A 12,162-nucleotide genomic window follows, 5' to 3' on the forward strand; every position below is an offset into this window, starting at 1 on the left:
TTACCAAATTGATCCTAAGTGATGGTAGAGGCTTTGGATGAGAAAAAAGTCCTTTAATAAACACGTGTCCTTTCCTTTGCATTTGCATAAAAAAAACTTCCCAGGTCAAACTCGGCTTGGTACCAGGGATGCTGCAATGAACCATGTCCTGAGCAGAAGTGATAGGTGTGAACCCTCCAGAGGGGAGGGCTGCAAATGTAATTTCACTCTCACCTTCAGCACTTCTCTCACTAGAAGGAAAGAACCACCTGGACCTTGCCAGGTCCCCAAAGAGCCACCTGAGCTTGAACAGAGGAAACTGGGAGTTTACCTGCTGGTAGAGTTTGGCTTCCAGTACACTGCATGAAAATATTAACGAGGGAATTTTCAGGCGATCCAAGACCTTGTGGCTTTGCCTTACAAAAGCATTAACCATACCTCTGTTATACAGTACTTGGGATAACCAAAGCCAGAAGAAGATTAGGAGGAAATCAAGTTCCTTTTTCCTTTACACACTTTCTCGAGAATCCACTGCTTACAGCCAATATAGCAAATTGCACTACATACTACAGTATAAAATAGCATCTGCAACGTATTATCCATAGACCTGGGGATCTTGATCTTTTGCTCTTCGTCTTAGTTCATTAAAATGCCAGTTTTCTATATGTTTAAAACACTGCCAGCTTCGGGGATAATCCATAATGATGGGCTGTGTGTGGCACAGTCTGATGGATACTCGGCTTATATTTCAGGTCCTCTTTCTCCTGTCAGGCTGGCTCGCTCTCTCTGGTATATTGAAATCTTTTGATGAAATCCTCTTACTCCACTGCTTCCTTATTGATACTCCCCCTTTGTCTGGCAAAATTTTAATTACTACAGTACTGCATAACTCCATTCAGTGTTCCAATACTACCTCTGTGATAGGAGCAAATGCAATTCCTAAGATAGAATACCAGTATAATACTCTATCATTATGTCTTCTTTTATGGCTCCTAGCACCTTCTTTATGGCTACTAATATATTGTGGTCTCTGGCTTTCACTTACTGATTTCTGCTCTCCTTTACTCAATGTGTCCTTTTTCTCACCCAGAGAATTAACACCCCATCTCTGCTATCTCTCTTTCCTGCTCCCACTTATAATGTAGTGAAGTTCTCTTCTCCTTGTCACGTTATTCTTTCCCATCTCTCAAAGAGAGGAGTCTATATAATGCTTTACATCTTCTGCAACACAATTAGCAGCCAGGATGCAATGGTCTGTAGTCAGTGTTACTGTGTGTTGCTTAACGCACAGTGGGTGGACCCAATACAAAAGAGCAAGAATGCTGAAATCTTCAGAGGACTGAAGGGAAAACTGAATGATACAAGCTAGAATATACCCTCAGAGAGGAATGTACAGGAGCTTTTCATACCTATTGGTTCTGCTGGGTTGCTGACTCTAGATGCTGACCCCTATTGACATTAAGCAACCATTAAAAATCGACAAGGTTTTACTGCAGGACAGGTAGAATTTTACATACGAACTGTACACATACATTATTGTGTAAATTTAATTTAAAATTCCATTTGAGAATTAATAGTAATGGCTTCCCTTTCAGCTAGTCCTCTCTACTTTTGCTCTCACAGTAGCAGTATTGACTCACACCACCAAAAACCTTAAGGGGAACAGGTCAGTAGAAAATCTCTGCTCTGCACTAATACATTTCAACACCTGAGAAGCAAAAAAGCAGCAATTAAGCACAGCAAAATAAATAATTCAATAGTTAATTTGACCTGCCAGGTTGTAGAGTATTTTTTTTATATCCCTCCAGATTGTATTTTAGTTTAGAAGAAGTGTCCCTGGAGAGTAACGCTGTGAGAGCCTGTAAAATGCTATAGTGCTATATGAGGCAAAAGCTCACCTATAAATGGGGCGACTATTGTTTAAGGAAAAGGTTTTTTGTTGTCAGAGTGCTGCATATTTCATGAGAAAGTGATAAAGTCCTTTTCTGATTCTTTATGAATTAATCTGCCAACTGATTAGGCAGGTAAAGCAGCCATAGATTGGAAGACTAAAATTGCACTGCAGGTGCCTGACTTTTAGATGGAACACAAACCAAATAGAAAGCTAATGCTCTCTTCTGTAGTAAAGGAAGTGGCTTCTTTTTAATTGCCTCACAAATAATCTATAGACAGTCTTGAGTGGGAGCAATCCATGTGGCCTCTCAGTACATGAATATACATTGAAAAAGGGAGGGAGGAAGTATTTGTGCAAGATGAGACTTAGTAGGAGAATAGAACAGTAGTAGTTTAACACGATACTCCCGCATGACTACCAAGTTTATAGGGTTATTGAGTAGGGTGATCTTAACCTGGTGGGGAAAAATAAAGCAGTCCAGATGGAAGGACTTCCAGTCCCTCCTAGTAAAAGTAGATGAGATGAAAATTGAGACGACAGGCAACCGCATGTGCACAGGTGGACAGAATTAAAACTAGGAGGAAACAGGTAGAACAAGGTTTGAGATGGCTGTCAGCAGCCCAAAGATTGAGGGGAACAACAGGAGAAGCACCAGAAGGGAACACTCTGAGCCTCCACGTGTGGCTCTGAAACAAAGGGATACTTGATGCTTCTGGTGCATGTTTGCTATTCTCATTCATCCTCTGCGGCTACTCCAGAAGCCAAGTGGTCTCAAAGCAGCTGCACAGACTGGCTCAGCAGTATTCCTGAGACTTAAAGGCACTTGTTGAAAGGAGAGTACACCAGGGAGGATGCAGCAAATGCAAACACTTTTTATCTCAGATATACACACTCTCTCAATTACTGAGTAGTCTAGGTTCTTGCCATGCTGATTTCAACCCCTTCTGACGTTAATGCAAAGCAGTAAGGTTATAAAAATCCCAAACAAACCCAAAAGCAACCACAAAACCTTTTCTTGCTGACTGACACCGTTGCCTAGCTTCTCTGGGTAGAGTACATAAGTGAGATATCAACGTCCTTTATAGAAGTGGTAACAAAACTCTCTGCAAGGCTCAGAAAACTGTAGCTTGGGCAGGACAAGCACTGGAGACAGCACCCAGAGCTCTCCCCAGTCCTCAATTCTGTCCAGTAGCTGATATTACCCTACATGAACATTTGCAGTGATTTGAAAGATCTAGTTGCTTTAAAAGTAAATTAATAAATTAAACCAGCTCCTAAGCTTCAAGAAAATTATTACAATTGCTATTATAGTCTTCCATAGTCCTGGGGAAAAAATGGGGTGAGCATAAACCAGAGACTTATTTTATTGCATCTTCCGTTTTATAAAGATACTCAGGAACGTATAAAAATAAACACTCCACTCCTTTGCAATTTAGTTTCTCTCTGGTTGTAAGTTCAACTATTTTTAGTTTTAATTTGGGGATATCTCCCAGAACTGCAGAGCATAATCAGCTCCACCATAACCCTGCATCATCATTATCAAATACCAGACTATCTTTGGAAAAGACACGTTTTACATACTGAAGATCCCAACAGCCCTTTTTCAGCTGACTGTACGTATCAGTTCCTTCAGTCTTGACTTCCAGTAATGCTAAATATTGGCCACGAAGTGGTACTACAAAGATTTACACCAACTGCAGATCTGGCCCATTAAGCCCAAAACTGTGCTTGCCACAGTCAATACTGCTCCCTTGCAAAACAAAGGGGATGAGGAAAGGCGTGCTAATTTCAAGCCCCATTAAAAATGCAGGAAATAATTCAATGTTTCTCTCAAATGTAAATGCAAGAGAATTTATGAGGAAATCAGATTGGCATTCAAGTTTCTAAGAAGAAATGATAGAAAATGAGAAGGAGATTAAAAAAGAGTACTTGAAAGCATGCATCTGCCTCCAGCCCAGAGCCTCCTTAATGGTGCCTCCCCATTTGACTGCTTTGGAGGTTTCGTATTCATTGCGGTTTAAATTACTTCTGTCTCCACTGAGCTGTACTAGAGCAGGCACAACAGCTTTTTTATAGATCTTGCAGCCATTGCAGAAGATTGTCGGCAATGTTGCAATAATCAAGAATATTATTCAAGAGTAATTGCTAATGTGATAACACCAGCCTACAGCCGTCTCATCCCTACAGTTTTTCAGCTTCCCTGCTGCTGAGCACATCTCTTTCACAGCCTTTGAGGCACAGGGCACAGTGTAACAGAACCGCTCGCCCTGTTGGCATTGCCAACAACTTACCAGCCAATGTTGAATTCAACGTGAGCGTCAAAGAATCCGACCACAGGAGAGGTTGCTGCCTTCCAGCCTTGGATTCTGGCTCGAATCAGTCCTTCTCGTTTGTTATTGCGCACTATTTTCACCAGACCTGGGTATCGTTTATTGACATACTGGTCCAGATTAAATTTTAGCTCAACTGCAGGACAAAAAAACCCCACAAATATTCAGAATGAGAAAAGGCCTGCAATGTTGTCTTTTACTTTGATTCATTCTGCAACAGAAAGGGAAATAAATCTTTAAATATTCCTAAACTCTTAGTCAGTCTCACAGATACAAACCAAGCACCTCAGTTGTGGCGTGGATCAGTTCCAGGGGTATCAGCTCAAAGAAATTCTCCGCACATCAGAGCAGTTACTGTTAGACTTGCACGGATTTAATATGGCCTGATGGATCTGAGTATTGTTTTGAAGAGGTAGTCTGTCTAAATATTTTTAAATAATTACTGTTCTAATTCTCTGATGATTTGCATTAGGTTACAACTGGCCTCTGGAGGAGCAATTCTGACCTTACAGCAGTGTAACATGGGAGACTGGTGACTTTTTGTTCTGATTTATGCTATTCAGTAAGAGTTTGAAAAAATAACCTCAATGGATTTAGGGTCAAGACCTAATTCAGATCAGAATTAATTTCCCTTAATTTTAAGGGTTTTCCCTTAAATATAATTAAGATTCCTCAATGCCAAGCTTCTTCCCCATTGAATATTCAATGAATATTGAAGATTTCAGACAGATGACTTCTCTTTTGTTCCTTTTCAGGCATTCAACCACAGATGGAGCAGAACTTATTCACTCCTTTATTCAGCTTCATTTCAATAGGCTTATAAACAGGCAAATTACCAAAATGGTCTCTGTATTTTTTTAAATCAATCTAGTTCGGTAATTCATTTACACTGCAACTTATTCATAATGAGGCTTTTACTCAAATATATCTATTAGGAAAACTAGTAGAAGCCTCATTCTTCTGATCTATATTACACAGTAGAATCATTATCATTGGAATCAAAGACCTGATAAATCTCCAGTTATCTAGAAGAATGACAGAGAAAAGCCATATAAGAGTTCACTGAGAAACAATGAGTCCAGTTCTCCTCTGTATTACATTTACTCAAACATTCTGCAATCTCACATAATTACTCCACAGGTTACACTGCCATAACTGAAAGCAGAATTGGACAAAAGGTTTCTTAAATCTGTAGGTTTTGGAACTTATTTTTGTTTTAGTGATTTGTTCTCTCAACCCTCCTTTCTCTTCAGGGATCCTGAAGAGGAACAGCAACTTAAAACTGAAAGAATTAAAGCTGTTGATCTGTGGAGAAAATGCTAAACTTAAGCTTTATTTTATCAAATATGATTTGAGAAGCTGCAACAGTTCTAGAAGTCTAAAGTGTAACAACTTAAAACACTAATAGTGGTGTTGTCACCTGTATCCTAAAAGTTCTTCAAGCCCGACTGTCCTCTGAAACATGTTGATCAATGGCACCCTATATGCTCACCAATATTTTGAGTTTTGATTGCTGCAACAGAAGTGTTATGCTTACACTAATGAACCAGCTGACCTGAAAGCTGCATGTGCTTTGTGGCTATTCTGTTTCATTCCCATAGTCTAATTTACTCCCTACCTAAAATAACTAACTAAATAAATAAAATCAGACTCAAAATCTGATATTTTCAACACCTAAATCATGAAGAAGCAGTGTGTGCTGCCATGTAAAAGAGTAGAAACTAGCTTTAAGGAGTATCTGTAAACCCACTTTTCCTCGGAAGCAGAATTTAAACTTTTAGTCAATTAAATACAATATTGCTCTGGAACTGGAAATTTGGAGAAAAGTGTCATTTCTATATTAAGATTGCCTATACAATTGTCATTCATCCTGTGAGGATTTCAGTGAAATCATCAGGGTTTATCCACATAATGTTTATTTATTATACACATAGTTAATATTTACTCACAGCTTTGTGCCAGTGGCTCAATCAACCCTCTCATCAACAAACACAAACTCTTGTAAATTCTACTGACTTCAATAGAGGTACACTAATTTATACCAACTTACGATCTAGCTTATTAGCCATAAATCAGTGGTTACATGTGTGACCTTCCTCTCCCAGCTGTTTAAATGCAGAATGACTCAATACGGTTTCATTCCAACATTTAAAAAAAAAACAAAAAACATTTCAGGTAGTAGTGACCAAACTCCCTTTGATTTACATGTCATGTCCATTAACCACACAGGATAAAATACTTAGAAGAAAAGTTACGTATGTTCACCATTGTCACTGTTGTCGTCCACCAGAATGATCTCCTTGAGCAAGTGCGATGGGGTGTGATTCACAACGCTGTGCACAGAGCGCAGGATGACAGAGAGCGCCTCGTTTACAAATATAAAGACCACAGAGATCTGGGGCAGGTCATCTGGGTAGGTCATCTGTTTGCACCTGGGGAGAAGAAAGAAAGAATTAAAACCCACTGGGAGGTAAAATACACTGAAGAGTGTCCTCTCCTCATTGCTCTCCAGCATACAGGGACTTGCAGGCTTTGTCCTTTCTAACCTCAAACAAAGATGTGGTAAAAAGCTCAAAAGAAGTAACATAGACAGGAGCAGCAAACTTTCCATCAACTCAGTGAAAATCAAAGCGTACCTGCATGCACACAGACTTGTAGTGGCTCTCATCCTCTAGAAAGTTAAAAGCATCTCTTGAAAACCAAAGAAATATCAATGACTTTGCTCAAAAACAACCTGGAGAAGGCCCACAATACAATAGTCTGCCTGTGCTCCCAGGGGAACCATCAGGAGGTCTGCTGTTAACTCATAATTAGACCTCAGGACCCACTCAAGCAAATTTTGTGTTTACCCATACAAAGAGCATGTGCCATCCTTTCTGATTTTGCAGTTTGTGCAGGAACAAGAAATGCATGACGTTTGTTGTACAGGCATGCGCTTGATGAAATATTTGCCAAACAGATCTGCTCCATCTGAGACATCACGTTGGTAGGCAGCTACATCCTGAGATTCACAATTTCCTTTTGTGCTTGCTCACTGATGCATATATTTTACCATAGACCATTTTGAGAAGAAAGCACAAGGCCTGGAGAAGTCATGCAGCACAGAGCAGAGCCTCTGCTTCCCAAGCCCCCAGCCCATGCCCCTCTGTGACACCATACTGCCTTATTTTAGTGGAATTCTCTCCCACTACAAAGATGCTAACTTTAAAAAATTACCTACATGTTCTTACAGTCAAAAGCCATTCAGAATTACCATAGCAATTACTGAACCTGCTCTCTAAAATACTGCTAATGATATCACAGGAAATGACTTTTCCTGCTCTTATCAAACTTTCTGACCTCTTTCCTCATTACTTTAGCATAACAATCACTTTTTTCCCCCACTATCAGCAGTCACGGGGATGGGGAGGGCGACAAACACTTGACTGTTGGGTAACCTCTGGAAATCAGTTATGAATTCTAGTAAAGTGCAATTATTCGTAATTCCTACTCATCCCAGCACTATTTGCTGAGAACCCTGAGTACTTGTCATTGATTACAGTGTTACCATAGCTACTTACTAGCAGCTTGCTGGTGGCCTGTGCCATACAGAGGACTACTGTGTAAAACTTCTGGCCAAGCAGCATTCTTACACAATCTAAAAATAAACCTGGAACGAGGACAGAGATCTACAGGAGGTGTGAATGCTCTGACACAGCCTCCTTTTTCAATTTCTCTTTGAACGTGATTTTCCTCTTGACCACACCAATATATCAAAGAAGTCCATCAGGAATACTTCACTAACAGGACAGAGCCATCAGCTAAAAACATGGACCTTGCAAGATTTCCCTTGATGAGGGACATCTTTGATCTGACAGTGATTTGCTTCAGAGGCTCACTTGTATCAGCAGGACATAGCAAACTGCACCTCAGTAAATCGGACAGGTAGCCAAGGAGTGGGTGCATCGCTGGTGGAGGCGAGGCAGAGGAGGGAGCCCACCCTAGGCCGTGCATCCTGGTGGGGTCCTGCATCAGCACTCAGAGCTTGCAGGAAAGAAGCTAAGAAGCCATGTAGCCAAAGTCTGGAGACAGCAAGGAGGCTGTAGCAGAGGAGGAGAAGGAGGAGGAGGAATTGCAGTGAGAATGAGAAGGCAGTCAAAGCTGCATTTGCAACGTAAAGGCACGAGCAATCAAAGGAAAGGTAGAGTGAACACAAATGTCGGAAGCAGAAGCATGCATGGAAGGACCAAAGTATTTTGCCTAGGAAAAGACAGGGAACCACTGAAGCAGCTGGGCACCCAGCCATGTGTCCCAGTCCAGACTGAAAGGCTGAGTAAGACTGAACCCACCGCTTTTCCTCCATCCTCCCACTTACATTCTGAGAAAATCAGTACTTCTAATTTGAGTTTTCAAACCAGCACACCTAAACTATAACCTCCACTTTTGACTTATTTGTTCTTCATCATATTAAATCACTGTATTATTATCCTAAGTGTGACTCCATGATCTCACTGGTTCACAAGAGTTTGCCTGCCGTGATTCCCAAGGATTACGTACGTTATGGGGCATCAAGGACTGCTTTAGATAAAAGGCTGTTTTGAATTCGTTATCCCACCTGGGTTAAGTCATTCAGTTCTCCCCTTTCTCTGTTAACAGGATATAGTTATGCATTATGTCTGCATTTGCAAAGAGCGCTCCAAGCATTACATATTAGAATATCTTGGGTAATCCCGCTGCAACAGGAACATCTAGATGGGCAAAGGCAAGCCTCAGAATTTAGCAGTGGTTTAAAAGCTGTCATAGTTTATTTATTACAGCAAGGATGAAGAGCAGCAAAAGAAGCTGTCCAGCTGAGTAGACTTTTCAAAGTACAGCAGTGATTTAGGAGTTTATTTCCTGCAGGCTTCCAGTCAACCTTGAACTCCCAACTCCTTAAGTCACTTCGGAAAATGAGATGGGTGTGCTGAGGTAGTTAGGAGAAAAATACCAGTCCACTAACAAACACTTCTGATGATATCTGAGAGCACGAGCAATCCCAGTCAAGGGGCCTTTCCTTAAAAATCAGTGGGTGCTTAAGTGCTTTGTTGGATTATCGCCCAAGCGCTTCCCAATGTATTCTGTAATTAGATACCAGCTGCAGCAATTTACAGTTAATACTTCCTTCATTCCAAGAAACTCTAACCAGCAGTTGACACTCTGAGCCAAATAGTGACATTAGCAAGTCACACGCAAGGATGCTCTACCATCAAAGCACAACCATGCCCACTGTCACCTCACAACGCCTTTGCAGCTTTGCTGTTGGCAGGAACGCTGGCAGCAGACGGAGAGCACTGCAATGGAACAGTCAGTTGCTTGTGCCTGCATGCAAGGTTGAGAAGGTCAGAGTGTCAGGAGGGCACGTGAAAGTCCTCCTTGGTGCAGCCCTTGATTTTTGGCCCTGGAGCATGGCAGCAGGAGAGAGTTCAGTCCAGAGGAGTCCCAGGAAAAGTAAGGCTATAACAAACCTATTGACTTTCAATAAGGCATAGGGCAGCCTCTCAGAAAATGGTTCCAAAGTCTGGAAACAGAGGGAAAGTATCAGGCAAGAAACCTATGAGCAAACGATGGAGGAGCTTAACATTAGACTGGTCGCTTTTATTATTTCTTTTGAGACGAAAAGCAACCAGAAGGTGAAGACATCACACTGTACGTCCTAGCAAGGCACACCTTTATATGATTCAAACTGACCATCAAAAGGACTTTGGTAAGAAATTAAGAAATCATCCATTTCTGGCAGCCCTGTGCAGTAAAGTGCCTGGGTGTTTAAGGCAGCCCCTTCTCGGGGAGCAGAGGCTTGGCTGCCTGCTTGGGGAGCCCCCAGCACCAGCGCTACACCCATACTCTGCCAGGAAAGGGAGCTGGGTACCACCATGCTCTCCACTTCTCTGCACTAGGTCTGATCACATTATGAACTGTGGCAACCAGGTGAGGGAGGACAATTACAGTAATTGATAGCTGAATCTTGGCCTCATTAACATCTGTCTAACACTACTGAGTTCAGGAAGAATTTAGAGCATACATTTGACCTCTGTGGTAGCTAACGATGGTCTAAGCTGGCCAAGGATAGCTCACATTTAGTATTACTGTGATTCTAAATTAGTATTATGAACTGTCATCAGGTCTCACAGTGTACAACCAGCACAGGACTTCAGGTCTGCATGAGAAGCAGTGCCTCTTTCCAGGGCAGGTAGGTATGCTGTAGAGAAACACACCGCTGGATGCATTCGGGACTAGGGATTCCAAGCAAAGGCTGACGATGCCATGGCTAATCATTTCCATGGACTGGCTGAGGGTGGATTAGACCTGGTATATGAAACAGCCCTTCAGGCATCTTTCGTACAACATGCCAAGCATCAAACCTGAGGCATTCTGCTGTTGTCTTGGGAAGAGTCTTTGAGTGTTCTTGCTCTGTGTTGGCTACTGCAGAGCTTGGCTGGGAACCCAGAGGTATTTCCTTTGTACTTGACAGAGAGCTGGATGTCAGATCATTTTTCTCTGCTTCGGAGATGATTTTCACTCATTCTTTCCCTTGCATTGAACCAGTTCCTTGAATGACCATTTCCCAGCCAGCCCCCCGAGCCCAACTGTGAGCACTGTCTATGCAGGCATAAGAAAACAGGAAAGGCTCTTCAGTGGGCAGACCAGAACCTTGAAAAAAATCAAGTACTAACACGAAAAAAGTCATAAATTAGAAACTGGGACAATGAGAAAACAAAAGCTTTTCAGCTGCACATGAGCCTGCTGGTAGATAATAAAGGGAAGGAAATTTTCTTTTGTCTGAACCTTCGTTCCTCGATACCTATATTTACTCTAGTTGTATCTGATCCAACAGAAAGATGTGAAGTCCTCTATCAGAACTGGTCTTACAGTCCATTTGATTTGCACTCTTTTTTTGTGAAGGACTGACACTACAGTCATGTAGGTAGTTCACTGCATTGCCAAGGAAAGAAAAATCTTTTCTGCTCTCTTTCTCCTGCCTTCTCTCCTGTCTGTATATTTGCTAAACTCCAAAAATGAGTTTTTCTTGCAGACCTTAATATACTGAGTTTGAAAATGGATTAGGCAATGCATTTAGAGATTTCTGACAGCTTTACCCTTCAGGAAGAAATGCAAACAAAATTAAAGCCGCTTCATGAATCTTTAAAGTATTTAATACAAGATATGTTTTTCCAATGAACCACTGGGATGGAGATGACTGTGGGTGTCTCTCCTTCACAAACTTGATGAAATTGCTGGGCATGAAGAAATCTCTGCAGTTCTAGCACAGAGTAACCTCAACATGCTCGGTAGCTTGAAAGCTGCAGAATGGTCTGTTTGTGTTTTACAGCCACAGCAGAGGAAAGGGGCGGAACAGCTCTTCGTTGGCTACATGATCAATGTAATGACAAAGATAAATTTTAAAAATATTATTGAATCCTTGCTCGTTAAGGCTAATAAATACTACCTTTAATCACCAGGTTCATGTGTATTTTGAACCCAGTTAAACCAAAGTTTCAGAGTAGTCTTACATACACGGTTACCTTTTAGTACCTAAAAGCTGCTGTGACTTCCGCAGGCACAGATGATTTACACCACCTAAACCACTACACTTCATGGGTAGTTCAATGCCTGATTTCTTTCTCCAGAAAAACCACCAAGGCTTTGCAGCTAGTGCTAGATGTAATAGTAACTTTTCAGATGCAGAAATAAACCAGCATTACTTTCTTGTTCCGCATTGGCACAACAGTAAAAATGTGACAAGCTGCAAACATCTCCTTCCCCAGCATGAGATTCAACTGCTGACCAGTCCACAGCAACAGCAATGACAGGCTACAAAACTGATTAGCTTCATGGATCATGAATCTGTCAGGCAGAGGGCTCCAACTCCTTCCTAATTAATTCTCCTTCTCAACAGAAGGTGTTAACTGTATTATGCCATAACATTCTCTTTCTGTTAAGGAT

The 12,162-nt window shown here is 41.4% G+C and overlaps 1 protein-coding gene across 7 annotated transcripts in view; it reads right to left on the bottom strand.

Moving 5' to 3' along the window:
* GALNT9 (polypeptide N-acetylgalactosaminyltransferase 9) overlaps positions 1 to 12,162 on the bottom strand; it is a 366,104-nt gene that overhangs the window by 205,294 nt on the left and 148,648 nt on the right. For all 7 annotated transcript variants that reach the window (XR_012838190.1, XR_012838189.1, XM_075770078.1 and 4 more), the window contains 2 exons: positions 6,469 to 6,635; positions 4,165 to 4,339 (listed from right to left, as the gene is read on the bottom strand). Coding sequence is in view for 5 of the 7 variants with exons in the window: in XM_075770078.1 (XP_075626193.1) it covers positions 4,165 to 4,339; positions 6,469 to 6,635 (342 nt within the window). In the remaining 2 variants the exon portion in view is untranslated. The remainder of the gene's footprint in view (positions 1 to 4,164; positions 4,340 to 6,468; positions 6,636 to 12,162) is intronic.

The sequence above is a fragment of the Balearica regulorum genome, chromosome 17 (assembly GCF_011004875.1).
Source record: "Balearica regulorum gibbericeps isolate bBalReg1 chromosome 17, bBalReg1.pri, whole genome shotgun sequence".
In the NCBI taxonomy this organism is placed as follows: domain Eukaryota; kingdom Metazoa; phylum Chordata; class Aves; order Gruiformes; family Gruidae; genus Balearica; species Balearica regulorum.